Source organism: Oncorhynchus kisutch, linkage group LG6, assembly GCF_002021735.2.
Source record: "Oncorhynchus kisutch isolate 150728-3 linkage group LG6, Okis_V2, whole genome shotgun sequence".
In the NCBI taxonomy this organism is placed as follows: Eukaryota; Metazoa; Chordata; class Actinopteri; order Salmoniformes; family Salmonidae; genus Oncorhynchus; species Oncorhynchus kisutch.
This window is the reverse complement of record NC_034179.2, coordinates 3,824,001-3,838,967: the sequence shown is the minus strand read 5'-3', so window position 1 is coordinate 3,838,967 and position 14,967 is coordinate 3,824,001. Positions and strand designations below refer to the sequence as shown.

The following is a 14,967-nucleotide window of genomic DNA, read 5'->3' as shown; positions in this document are numbered from 1 at the left end:
TGAATGCCCTCTCTCTGTGTAGATGACTGTTCTCTCTCTCTCTCTCTCTCTCTCTCTGTATGTTCTCTCTTCTCTATCTCTCTGTGTAGATGAATGTTCTCTCTCTGTGTAGATTAATGTTATCTCGTTCTGTTTAGATGAATGTTCTCTCTCTGTGTAGATGAATGTTCTCTCTCTCTCTCTCTGTAGATGACTGTTCTCTCTCTCTCTCTCTCTGTATGTTCTCTCTCTCTCTGTGTAGATGAATGTTCTCTCTCTCGCTGTGTAGATGAATGTTCTCTCTCTCTGTAGATTAATGTTCTCTCTCTCTCTGTGTAGATGAATGGTCTCTCTCTCTGTGTAGATGAATGTTCTCTCTCTCTCTGTGTAGATGAATGTTCTCTCTCTCTGTGTGTAGATGAATGTTCTCTCTCTCTCTCTCTGTGTAGATGAATGTTCTCTCTCTCTCTGTGTAGATGAATGTTCTCTCTCTCTCTCTCTCTCTGTGTAGATGAATGTTCTCTCTCTCTGTGTAGATGAATGTTCTCTCTCTCTCTCTGTGTAGATGACTGTTCTCTCTCTCTCTCTCTGTGTAGATGAATGTTCTCTCTCTCTCTCTCTGTGTAGATGACTGTTCTCTCTCTCTCTCTCTGTGTAGATTAATGTTCTCTCTCTCTCTGTGTAGATTAATGTTCTCTCTCTCTCTGTGTAGATGAATGTTCTCTCTCTCTCTCTGTGTAGATGAATGTTCTCTCTCTCTCTCTGTGTAGATGAATGTTCTCTCTCTCTCTGTGTAGATGAATGTTCTCTCTCTCTCTGTGTAGATGAATGTTCTCTCTCTCTCTCTGTGTAGATGAATGTTCTCTCTCTCTCTCTGTGTAGATGAATGTTCTCTCTCTCTCTCTGTGTAGATGAATGTTCTCTCTCTCTCTGTGTAGATGAATGTTCTCTCTCTCTCTCTGTGTAGATGAATGTTCTCTCTCTCTCTCTCTCTGTGTAGATGAATGTTCTCTCTCTCTGTGTAGATGAATGTTCTCTCTCTCTCTCTGTGTAGATGACTGTTCTCTCTCTTCTCTCTCTCTCCTCTGTGTAGATTAATGTTCTCTCTCTCTCTGTGTAGATTAATGTTCTCTCTCTCTCTGTGTAGATGAATGTTCTCTTCTCTCTCTCTCTGTGTAGATGAATGTTCTCTCTCTCTCTCTCTCTGTGTAGATGAATGTTCTCTCTCTCTCTGTGTAGATGAATGTTCTCTCTCTCTCTCTCTCTCTCTGTGTAGATGAATGTTCTCTCTCTCTCTCTCGGTGTAGATGAATGTTCTCTCTCTCTCTCTGTGTAGATGAATGTTCTCTCTCTCTCTGTGTAGATGAATGTTCTCTCTCTCTCTGTGTAGATGAATGTTCTCTCTCTCTCTGTGTAGATGAATGTTCTCTCTCTCTCTCTGTGTAGATGAATGTTCTCTCTCTCTCTCTGTGTAGATGAATGTTCTCTCTCTCTCTCTGTGTAGATGAATGTTCTCTCTCTCTCTCTGTGTAGATGAATGTTCCTCTCTCTCTCTCTGTGTAGATGAATGTTCTCTCTCTCTCTCTCTGTAGATTAATGTTCTCTCTCTCTCTGTGTAGATGAATGTTCTCTCTCTCTCTCTCTGTGTAGATGAATGTTCTCTCTCTCTCTCTCTGTGTAGATGAATGTTCTCTCTCTCTCTCTCTGTAGATTAATGTTCTCTCTCTCTCTGTGTAGATGAATGTTCTCTCTCTCTCTCTCTGTAGATGAATGTTCTCTCTCTTTCTGTGTAGATGAATGTTCTCTCTCTCTCTCGCTGTGTAGATGAATGTTCTCTCTCTCTGTGTAGATGAATGTTCTCTCTCTCTCTCTCTCTCTCTCTCTCTCTCTGTGTAGATGAATGTTCTCTCTCTGTAGATGAATGTTCTCTCTCTCTGTGTAGATGAATGTTCTCTCTCTCTCCTCTGTGTAGATGAATGTTCTCTCTCTCTCTCTGTGTAGATGAATGTTCTCTCTCTCTGTGTAGATGACTGCTCTCTCTCTCTCTGTGTAGATGAATGTTCTCTCTCTGTGTAGATGAATGTTCTCTCTCTCTGTGTAGATGAATGTTCTCTCTCTGTGTAGATGAATGTTCTCTCTCTGTGTAGATGAATGTTCTCTCTCTCTCTGTGTAGATGAATGTTCTCTCTCTGTGTAGATGAATGTTCTCTCTCTGTGTAGATGAATGTTCTCTCTCTGTGTAGATGAATGTTCTCTCTCTCTCTGTGTAGATGAATGTTCTCTCTCTGTGTAGATGAATGTTCTCTCTCTGTGTAGATGAATGTTCTCTCTCTCTCTGTGTAGATGAATGTTCTCTCTTCTGTGTAGATGAATGTTCTCTCTCTCTCTGTGTAGATGAATGTTCTCTCTCTCTCTGTGTAGATGAATGTTCTCTCTCTCTCTGTGTAGATGAATGTTCTCTCTCTCCTCTGTGTAGATGAATGTTCTCTCTCTCTCTGTGTAGATGAATGTTCTCTCTCTCTCTGTGTAGATGAATGTTCTCTCTCTGTGTAGATGAATGTTCTCTCTCTCTCTGTGTAGATGAATGTTCTCTCTCTGTGTAGATGAATGTTCTCTCTCTGTGTAGATGAATGTTCTCTCTCTCTCTGTGTAAGATGAATGTTCTCTCTCTGTGTAGATGAATGTTCTCTCTCTCTCTCTCTCTGTGTAGATGAATGTTCTCTCTCTCTCTGTGTAGATGACTGCTCTCTCTCTCTGTGTAGATGAATGTTCTCTCTCTCTCTGTGTAGATGAATGTTCTCTCTCTCTCTGTGTAGATGAATGTTCTCTCTCTGTGTAGATGAATGTTCTCTCTCTGTGGTAGATGAATGTCTCTCTCTCTGTGTAGATGAATGTTCTCTCTCTGTGTAGATGAATGTTCTCTCTCTGTGGTAGATGAATGTTTCTCTCTCTGTGTAATGAATGTTCTCTCTCTTGGTAGATGAATGTTCTCTCTCTGTGTAGATGAATGTTCTCTCTCTCTGTGTAGATGAATGTTCTCTCTCTGTGTAGATGAATGTTCTCTCTCTGTGTAGATGAATGTCCTCTCTCTCTGTGTAGATGAATGTTCTCTCTCTGTGTAGATGAATGTTCTCTCTCTGTGTAGATGAATGTTCTCTCTCTCTCTGTGTAGATGAATGTTCTCTCTCTGTGTAGATGAATGTTCTCTCTCTCTCTCTCTCTCTGTGTAGATGAATGTTCTCTCTCTCTCTGTGTAGATGACTGCTCTCTCTCTCTGTGTAGATGAATGTTCTCTCTCTCTCTGTGTAGATGAATGTTCTCTCTCTCTCTGTGTAGATGATGTTCTCTCTCTGTGTAGATGAATGTTCTCTCTCTGTGTAGATGAATGTTCTCTCTCTCTGTGTAGATGAATGTTCTCTCTCTGTGTAGATGAATGTTCTCTCTCTGTGTAGATGAATGTTCTCTCTCTCTGTGTAGATGAATGTTCTCTCTCTGTGTAGATGAATGTTCTCTCTCTGTGTAGATGAATGTTCTCTCTCTCTGTGTAGATGAATGTTCTCTCTCTGTGTAGATGAATGTTCTCTCTCTGTGTAGATGAATGTTCTCTCTCTCTCTGTGTAGATGAATGTTCTCTCTCTGTGTAGATGAATGTTCTCTCTCTGTGTAGATGACTGTTCTCTTACTTTCTGTAGGTCTTCTATGGACCTCTCAGTCTTCTTCAGTCTCTCTCTGAGCATCTGTTCTTTAGCTGAGATCTGACACTCCTCGCTCTCCAACAGACCAATCTCTGACTCCAACCTACAATGAAAGAACAAAAAAGAAAACCATGAAAAAACACATTTTTAATCATCCTAAAAGGATCAAATAAAGGATTTTAACTGCAACTTTTTCATATGAGTGGCTTGGTATTTTTGGGTGGTCAAACTCAACTCTGGACCTTGAAGCCAGTTTCCACTCTTTTGTCATTGTTCCCCTCTAATCAGGGACTGATTTAGACCTGGGACACCAGCTGTGTGACATGAATGATGAAGTAGGACAGTAAAGCAGCAGGCTCCGGACCTCTTAAGGTTAGGAAGAAACACAACACATTCTCTGTTCCTCGAAATCCAGTGTGGTGACGTGGTGACGTGTCGTTAGTATGAGCAGGAGGCCTTTCTGGTAATGGCTCTGATTGGTGTAACTTGGCCACGCCTTTCTGGTAATGGCTCTGATTGGTGTAAATTGGCCACGCCTTTCTGGTAATGGCTCTGATTGGTGTAAAGCTGCCACTCCTTTCTGGTAATGACTTTGATTGGAATTTGTTTAAAATTAGTTATTACTGTGACGAAGACGCACCATAGACTCAACGTAGACCCACCATAGACCCACCATAGACCCACCGTAGACCCAGTATAGACCCACAGTAGACTCAGTATAGACCCACCGTAGACCCAGTATAGACCCACAGTAGACCCAGTATAGACCCACCATAGACTCAGTATAGACCCACCATAGACCCACCATAGACTCAGTATAGACCCACCATAGACTCAGTACAGACCCACCATAGACCCAGTATAGATCCACCATAGACCCACCATAGACTCAGTACAGACCCACCATAGACCCAGTATAGATCCACCATAGACCCACCATAGACTCAGTATAGACCCACCATAGACTCAGTATAGACTCAGTATAGAACCCACCATAGACCCACCATAGACTCAGTATAGACCCACCATAGACTCAGTATAGACCCACCGTAGACCCAGTATAGACCCACAGTAGACCCAGTATAGACCCACCATAGACTCAGTATAGACCCACCATAGACCCACCATAGACTCAGTATAGACCCACCATAGACTCAGTACAGACCCACCATAGACCCAGTATAGATCCACCATAGACCCACCATAGACTCAGTATAGGTCGCAATTGTAAATGAGAACTTGTTCTCAACTTGCCTACCTGGTTAAATAAAGGTAAAATAAATTTAAAAAAAAAATAGACCCACCATAGACTCAGTATAGACTCAGTATAGACTCAGTATAGACCGCACCATAGACTCAGTATAGACCCACCATAGACCCACCATAGACTCAGTATAGACCCACCATAGACTCAGTATAGACCCACCATAGACTCAGTATAGACCCACCATAGACCCACCATAGACTCAGTATAGACCCACCATAGACTCAGTATAGACCCACCATAGACTCAGTATAGACCCACCATAGAACCACCGTAGACCCAGTATATACCCACTATAGACTCAGTATAGATCCACCATAGACCCACCATAGACTCAGTATAGACCCACCATAGACCCACCATAGACTCAGTAGAGACCAACCATAGACCCAGTATAGACCCACCATAGACCCACCATAGACTCAGTATAGACCCACCATAGACTAAGTCTAGACCCACCATAGACTCAGTATAGACCCAGTATAGACCCACCATAGACCCAGTATAGACCCACCATAGACCCAGTATAGACCCACCATAGACTCAGTACAGACCCACCATAGACCCAGTATAGACCCACCATAGACTCAGTATAGACCCAGTATAGATCCACCATAGACCCAGTATAGACCCAGTAAATACCCACCATAGACCCACCATAGACTCACCATAGACACAGTATAGACCCAGTATAGACTCACCATTGACTCAGTATAGACCCACCATACACCCACCAAACTCCAGCCAGTGGAGAGAGCATTGTTCTCTTGTTGAAATGAAGGCTGTTGCTTTCACACGTTTAAATGCGTAGGTCCCATGTGGTAAATCTATGGTCCATCCAATACCACAGTAATTGGGGAGTGTTTCATCACTCCATCCAATACCACAGTAATTGGGGAGTGTTTCACCATTCCATCCAATACCACAGTAATTGGGGAGTGTTTCATCATTCCATCCAATACCACAGTAATTAGGGAGTGTTTCATCATTCCATCCAATACCACAGTAATTGGGGAGTGTTTCACCATTCCATCCAATACCACAGTAATTGGGGAGTGTTTCATCATTCCATCCTATACCACAGTAATTGGGGAGTGTTTCATCATTCCATCCAATACCACAGTAATTGGGGAGTGTTTCACCATTCCATCCAATACCACAGTAATTGGGGAGTGTTTCATCATTCCATCCAATACCACAGTAATTGGGGAGTGTTTCATCATTCCTGTCCCAGTCTTAACCTCTACCTGTCTGGTCTCCTGTTAGACAGGGGAGGCTGTACCAGTCTTAATCTCTACCTGTCTGGTCTCCTGTTAGACAGGGGGAGGCTGTACCAGTCTTAACCTCTACCTGTCTGGTCTCCTGTTAGACAGGGGGAGGCTGTACCAGTCTTAACCTCTACCTGTCTGATCTCCTGTTAGACAGGGGGAGGCTGTCCCAGTCTTAACCTCTACCTGTCTCATCTCCTGTTAGACAGGGGGAGGCTGTACCAGTCTTAAACTCTACCTGTCTGGTCTCCTGTTAGACAGGGGGAGGCTGTACCAGTCTTAATCTCTACCTGTCTGGTCTCCTGTTAGACAGGGGGAGGCTGTCCCAGTCTTAACCTCTACCTGTCTGGTATCCTGTTAGACAGGGGGAGGCTGTACCAGTCTTAACCTCTACCTGTCTGGTCTCCTGTTAGACAGGGGGAGGCTGTACCAGTCTTAACCTCTACCTGTCTGGTCTCCTGTTAGACAGGGGGAGGCTGTACCAGTCTTAACCTCTACCTGTGTCCGTTCAGATAGGACAGGTTCAGCCTGATACAGAGGATATTTCTTTTGGGTCGTGTATATTTCACTGCAAGCGGTACCGGAGGGCCAAGTCTAGGTCCAAGAGACTTCTAAACAGTTCTACCACCAAGCCCCCACATCAGTCCGTGTTCCGTTGTTTACAACCAATAAGTAACTAGGCACAGAGCCTTCTGAAAGTATTCAGACCCCTTGACTTTTTCCACATTTTGTTACGTTACAGCCTTATTCTAAAATAGATGACATTGTTTTTTCTCACAATGTACACACAACACCCCATAATGACCAAGCAAAAACAGGTTATTAGATATTTTTGCAAATGTATACAAAAAATAATGAAATATGACATTTCCATAAGTCTTCAGACCCTTTACTCAGTACTTTCTTGAAGCATGTTGGCAGCGATTACAGCCTCCAGTCTTCTTGGGTAAGACGCTACAAGCTTGGCACACCTGTATTTGGGGAGTTTCTCCCATTCTTCTCTGCAGATCCTCTCAGGCTCTGTCAGGTCCCCATTCTTAAAATAAAGTGGTGATCCTAACTCACCTAAAATAGGGATTTTTACTAGGATTAAATGTCAGGAATTGTGAAAAACTAAGTTTAAATGTATTTGGCTAAGGTGTATGTAAACTTCCGACTTCCGACACACACACACACACACACACACACACACACACACACACACACACACACACACACACACACACACACACACACACACACACACACACACACACACACACACACACACACACATACACACACACACACACACACACATTCCATTTATCCCAGAGGACCTGGGTTTGGGTTATTATTTTTGCTGGCTAGCCAATCAGGAAGCATCGTTCAGAGGACCCCCCTCCCTGACTCCTCCCTGGTCATTTCCTGCCATTGTATAGTGCAAGAGGGTTCTAGAATGCCTCAAAAGTTACATGGTCAGTAATAACAAGGAAGCTTCCCAAGATTCCATCTCTCAGTCCACCCTATTCCCTATATAGTGCACTACTATAGACCAGAGCCCTATTCCCTATATAGTGCACTACTATAGACCAGGGACCATAGGGGGTTCATAGAGTTCTACTGTGATGGTTAACACTGACATCTGCACCCCCGTGGTCAATACCAACATCTGCACCCCCGTGGTCAATACCAACATCTGCACCCCCGTGGTCAATACCAACAGCTTCACCCCCGTGGTCAATACCAACATCTGCACCCCCGTGAACAATACCAACATCATTACCCCCGTGGTCAATACCAACAGCTGCACCCCCGTGGCCAATACCAACATCTGCACCCCCGTGGTCGATACCAACATCTGCACCCCCCATGGTCGATACCAACATCTGCACCCCCGCGGTCAATACCAACAGCTGCACCCCCGTGGCCAATACCAACATCATCACCCCCCATGGTCAATACCAACATCTGCACCCCCGTGGTCAATACCAACATCATTACCCCCCGTGGTCGATACCAACATCTGCACCCCTGTGGTCAATACCAACAACTGCACCCCCGTGGTCAATACCAACATCTGCACCCCCCGTGGTCAATACCAACATCTTCACCCCCCGTGGCCAATACCAACATCTGCACCCCCATGGTCGATACCAACATCTGCACCCCCGTGGTCGATACCAACATCTGCACCCCCGTGGTCAATACCAACATCATCACCCCCCCCGTGGTCAATACCAACATCCTCACCCCCCGTGGTCAATACCAACATCTGCACCCCCTGTGGTCAATACCAACATCTGCACCCGTGAACAAGGCCATGATACCAACATGGTCAGTTGGTACCACTCTCCCTCCACTCTCCCTCCACTCTCCCTCCACTCTCCCACCACTCCCCGTGGCTGATGTGAGTAAGACATTTTAGCGTGTTAACCCTCACAAGGCTGCCAGCCCAGACGGCATCCCCAGCCGCGTCCTCAGAGCATGCGCAGAGCAGCTGGCTGGAGTGTTTACGGACATATTCAATCTCTCCCTATTCCAGTCTGCTGTCCCCACTTGCTTCAAGATGTCCACCATTGTTCCTGTACCCAAGAAAGCAAAGGTAACTGAACTAAATGACTATCGACACGTAGCACTCACTTAAGGTATTCATGAAGTGCTTTGAGAGGCTAGTTAAGGATCCTCTTCTTTACCTGACACCCTAGACCCACTTCAATGTGCTTACTGCACCAATAGATCCACAGACGATGCAAATCGCCATCGCACTGCACACTGCCCTATCCCATCTGGACAAGAGGTATACCTGTGTAAGAATGTTGTTCATTGAACACAGCTCAGCCTTCAACACCATAGGACCCTCCAAGCTCATCGTTAAGCTTGAGACCCTGTGTCTGAACCCCGCCCTGTGTAACTCCTCAACACAAGGGTGCATGTTCAGCCCCCTCCTGTACTCCCTGTTCATCCACCACTGAGTGGCCACGCACGCCTCCAACTCAATCATCAAGTTTGCAGACAACACAACAGTAGTAGGCTTGATTACCAACAACGACGAGACAGCCTACAGGGAGGAGGTGTGGGCCCTCGGAGTGTGTTGTCAGGAAAACAACCTCTCCCTCAATGTCAACAAAATGAAGGAGCTGATCGTGGACTTCAGGAGACAGCAGAGGGAGCACGCCTCTATACACATCGACGGGACAGCAGTGGAGAAGGTGGAAAGCTTCAAGTTCCTCGGTGTACACATCACTGACGATCTGAAATGGTTCCACCCCCACAGACAGTGTGGTGAAGAAGATGCAACAGCTCTTGGCCCCTAAAACCCTCACAAACTTTTCACAGATGCACAATTGAGAGCATCCTGTCTGGCTGTATCACTGCCTGGAATGGCAACTGCACCGCACACAACCGCAGGGCCCTCCAGAGGGTAGTGAGGTCTGCACAACGCATCACCGGCGGCAAACTACCTGCCCTCCAGGACATCTACAACACTCGATGTCACAGGAAGGCCAAAAAGATCATCAACGATATCAACCACCCGAGCCACAGCCTGTTCACCCCGCTATCATCCAGAAGGCGAGGTCAGTAGAGGTGCGTCAAACCTGGGACAGAGAGACTGAAAAACAGCTTCTATCTCAAGGCCATCAGACTGTTAAACAGCCATCACTATCCGGTTACCACCCAGTTACTCAACCCTGCACCTTAGAGGCTGCTGCCCCATATACATAGACATGGAATCACTGGTCACTTTAATAATGGAACACTAGTCACTTTAATAATGTTTACATACTGCTTTACTCATCTCATATGTACAGTGGGGAGAACAAGTATTTGATACACTGCCGATTTTGCAGGTTTTCCTACTTACAAAGCATGTAGAGGTCTGTACATTTTATCATAGGTACACTTCAACTGTGAGAGACGGAATCTAAAACAAAAATCCAGAAAATCACATTGTATGATTTTTAAGTAATTCGGTCTGTATGTTCCCTAGCCGTTGGCAGAACAGTTGAAACTGGAGCAGCAGCACGACCAGGTGGACTGGGGACAGCAAGGAGTCACCATATCAGATGGTCCTGAGCCTTCTGACGGTCTGTATGTTCCCTAGCCGTTGGCAGAACAGTTGAAACTGGAGCAGCAGCACGACCAGGTGGACTGGGGACAGCAATGAGTCATCATGCCAGGTGGTCCTGAGCCTTCTGACGGTCTGTATGCAGTATATTTGGGAATAGCAGTCATTGGAAAGAAGTGGAGGGCTCTCAAAAACATTTAATAATCAATGAAAAGGTAATAGGTCAATGAAAATGGCGGTTATTAGACAGAGACAGTGCCAGAGACAAACAGAGACAGAGATAGAGACAGACAGAAACAGAGACAGATACAGAGACAGAGACATAGACAGAGACAGACAGAAACAGAGACATAGAGAGAGACAGAGATAGAGACAGACAGAAACAGACACAGATACAGAGACAGAGACAAACAGAAACAGAGACAGAGACAGAGACAGAGACAGAGACAGAGACAGAGACAGAGACAGAGACAGAGACAGAGACAGAGACAGAGACAGACAGAAACAGAGACATAGAGAGAGACAGAGATAGAGACAGACAGAAACAGACACAGATACAGAGACAGAGACAAACAGAAACAGAGACAGAGACAGAGACAGAGACAGAGACAGAGACAGAGACAGAGACAGAGACAGAGACAGAGACAGACAGAAACAGAGACATAGAGAGAGACAGAGATAGAGACAGACAGAAACAGACACAGATACAGAGACAGAGACAAACAGAAACAGAGACAGAGACAGAGACAGAGACAGAGACAGAGACAGAGACAGAGACAGAGACAGAGACAGAGACAGAGACAGAGACAGAGACATAGACATAGACATAGACAGAGACAGATAGAAACAGAGACATAGACAGAGACAGATAGAAACAGACAGAAACAGAGACAGACAGAGACAGAGACAGACAGAAACAGAGACAGAGACAGAGACAGAGACAGAGACAGAGACAGAGACAGAGACAGAGACAGAGACAGAGACATAGACAGAGACAGATAGAAACAGAGACATAGACAGAGACAGATAGAAACAGAGACATAGACAGACAGAGACAGAGACAGAGACAGTAACATTAAGAAATGCTATAGATGGAAGGAATGCAGTTTGGAAACCTACCAAAAAACAATTAGGCAACAACAAATTCAATCCCTCTTAGACAATTTCCTGGCTAAAACGTTCCACTGTAATAGTGAAGGTGTAAACTTGGCAGTAGAAAATCTTAACAGTATATTTGACCTCTCAGCTTCCCTATCAAATCTAAAAATCTCAAATAGAAAACCGAAGAAAATTAACAATAATGACAAATGGTTTGATGAAGAATGCAAAAATCTAAGAAAGAAATTGAGAAACCTGTCCAACCAAAAACATAGAGACCCGGAAAACCTGAGTCTACGCCTTCACTATGGTGAATCACTAAAACAATACAGAAATACACTACGGAAAAAGAAGGAACAGCATGTCAGAAATCAGCTCAATGCAATTGAAGAATCCATAGACTCTAACCACTTCTGGGAAAATTGGAAAACACTAAACAAACAACAACACGAAGAATTATCTATCCAAAATGGAGATGTATGGGTAAACCACTTCTCCAATCTTTTTGGCTCTATAACAAAGAATAAAGAGCAAAAACATATACATGATCAAACACAGATTTTAGAATCAACTATTAAAGACTACCAGAACCCACTGGATTCTCCAATTACATTGAAAGAGTTACAGGACAAAATAAAAACCCTCCAACCCAAAAAGGCCTGTGGTGTTGATGGTATCCTCAATGAAATGATCAAATATACAGACAACAAATTCCAATTGGCTATACTAAAACTCTTTAACATCATACTTAGCTCTGGCATCTTCCCCAATATTTGGAACCAAGGACTGATCACCCCCAATCCACAAAAGTGGAGACAAATTTGACCCCAATAACTACCGTGGAATATGTGTCAACAGTAACCTCGGGAAAATCCTCTGCATTATTATTAACAGCAGACTCGTACATTTCCTCAATGAAAACAATGTACTGAACAAATGTCAAATTGGCTTTTTACCAAATTACCGTACAACAGACCACGTATTCACCCTGCACACCCTAATTGACAATCAAACAAACCAAAACAAAGGCAAAGTCTTCTCATGCTTTGTTGATTTCAAAAAAGCCTTCGACTCAATCTGGCATGAGGGTCTGCTATACAAACTGATGGAAAGCGGTGTTGGGGGTAAAACATACGACATTATAAAATCCATGTACACAAACAACAAGTGTGCGGTTAAAATTGGCAAAAAACACACACATTTCTTCACACAGGGTCGTGGGGTTAGACAGGGATGCAGCTTAAGCCCCACCCTCTTCAACATATATATCAACGAATTGGCGAGGGCACTAGAAAAGTCTGCAGCACCCGGCCCCCCCTGCTAGAATCCGAAGTCAAATGTCTGCTGTTTGCTGATGATCTGGTGCTTCTGTCACCAACCAAGGAGGGCCTACAGCAGCACCTAGATCTTATGCACAGATTCTGTCAGACCTGGGCCCTGACAGTAAATCTCAGTAAGACCAAAATAATGGTGTTCCAAAAAAGGTCCAGTCACCAGGACCACAAATACAAATTCCATCTAGACACTGTTGCCCTAGAGCACACAAAAAACTATACATACCTTGGCCTAAACATCAGCACCACAGGTAACTTCCACAAAGCTGTGAACGATCTGAGAGACAAGGCAAGAAGGGCATTCTATGCCATCAAAAGAAACATAAATTTCAACATACCAATTAGGATTTGGCTAAAAATACTTGAATCAGTCATAGAGCCCATTGCCCTTTATGGTTGTGAGGTCTGGGGTCCGCTCACCAACCAAGACTTCACAAAATGGGACAAACACCAAATTGAGACTCTGCACGCAGAATTCTGCAAAAATATCCTCCGTGTACAACGTAGAACACCAAATAATGCATGCAGAGCAGAATTAGGCCGATACCCACTAATTATCAAAATCCAGAAAAGAGCTGTTAAATTCTACAACCACCTAAAAGGAAGCGATTAACAAACCTTCCATAACAAAGCCATCACCTACAGAGAGATGAACCTGGAGAAGAGTCCCCTAAGCAAGCTGGTCCTGGGGCTCTGTTCACAAACACAAACACACACCACAGAGCCCCAGGACAGCAGCACAATTAGACCCAACCAAATCATGAGAAAACAAAAAGATAACTACTTAACACATTGGAAAGAATTAACAAAAAAACAGAGCAAACTAGAATGCTATTTGGCCCTAAACAGAGAGTACACAGCGGCAGAATACCTGACCACTGTGACTGACCCAAAATTAAGGAAAGCCTTGACTATGTACAGACTCAGTGAGCATAGCCTTGCTATTGAGAAAGGCCGCCGTAGGCAGACATGGCTCTCAAGAGAAGACAGGCTATGTGCTCACTGCCCACAAAATGAGGTGGAAACTGAGCTGCACTTCCTAACCTCCTGCCCAATGTATGACCATATTAGAGAGACATATTTCCCTCAGATTACACAGATCCACAAAGAATTCGAAAACAAATCCAATTTTGAAAAACTCCCATATCTACTGGGTGAAATTCCACAGTGTGCCATCACAGCAGCAAGATTTGTGACCTGTTGCCACGAGAAAAGGGCAACCAGTGAAGAACAAACACCATTGTAAATACAACCCATATTTATGCTTATTTATTTTATCTTGTGTCCTTTAGCCATTTGTACATTGTTAGAACACTGTATATATATATAATATGACATTTGTAATGTCTTTACTGTTTTGAAACTTCTGTATGTGTAATGTTTACTGTTAATTTTTTGTTTTTCACTTTATATATTAACTTTGTATGTTGTCTACCTCACTTGCTTTGGCAATGTTAACACATGTTTCCCATGCCAATAAAGCCCTTGAATTGAATTGAATTGAATTGACAGAGACAGAGACAGATACAGAGACAGAGACAGAAACAGAGACAGAGACAGAGACAGAAACAGAGAATTTATGGCGCTATCTCAGTGTAAAGTCACTGTACAACACTGAGCCTGTCCCACATTCACCCAGACATCTCAGACTAACAGGAAATATACTGGCTCTGCTTCCCTCTAGTGGTGCAACTGAACAGTACAAAAATAAATAAAGGGAACACTAAAATAACACATCTTAGATCTGAATGAATGAAATATTCTTATTAAATACTTTTTGATTTACATAGTTGAATGTGCTGACAACAAAATCACACAAAAATGATCCATGGAAATCAAATGTATCAACCCATAGAGGTCTGGATTTGGAGTCACACTCAAAATTAAAGTGGAAAACCACACTACAGGCTGATCCAACTTTGATGTCCTAAAAACAAGTCAAAATGAGGCTCAATAGTGTGTGTGGCCACCACGTGCCTGTATGACCTCCCTACAACGCCTGGGCATGCTCCTGATGAGGTGGCGGATGGTCTCCTGAGGGATCTCCTTCCAGACCTGGACTAAAGCATCCGCCAACTCCTGGACAGTCTGTGGTGCAATGTGGCGTTGGTGGATGGAGCGAGACATGATGTCCCAGATGTGCTCAATTGGAATCAGGTCTGGGGAACGGGTGGGCCAGTCCATAGCATCAATGCCTTCCTCTTGCAGGAACTGCTGACACACTCCAGCCACTTGAGGTCTAGCATTGTCTTGCATTAGGAGGAACCCAGGGCCAACCGCA

The 14,967-nt window shown here is 44.1% G+C and overlaps 1 protein-coding gene across 1 annotated transcript in view; it reads right to left on the bottom strand.

Moving 5' to 3' along the window:
* The window catches only part of palm2akap2 (PALM2 and AKAP2 fusion), an 89,542-nt gene that overhangs the window by 22,627 nt on the left and 51,948 nt on the right, over positions 1 to 14,967 (bottom strand). The window contains exon 4 of the mRNA XM_031826011.1: positions 3,663 to 3,777. Coding sequence (XP_031681871.1) covers positions 3,663 to 3,777 — 115 coding nt within the window. The remainder of the gene's footprint in view (positions 1 to 3,662; positions 3,778 to 14,967) is intronic.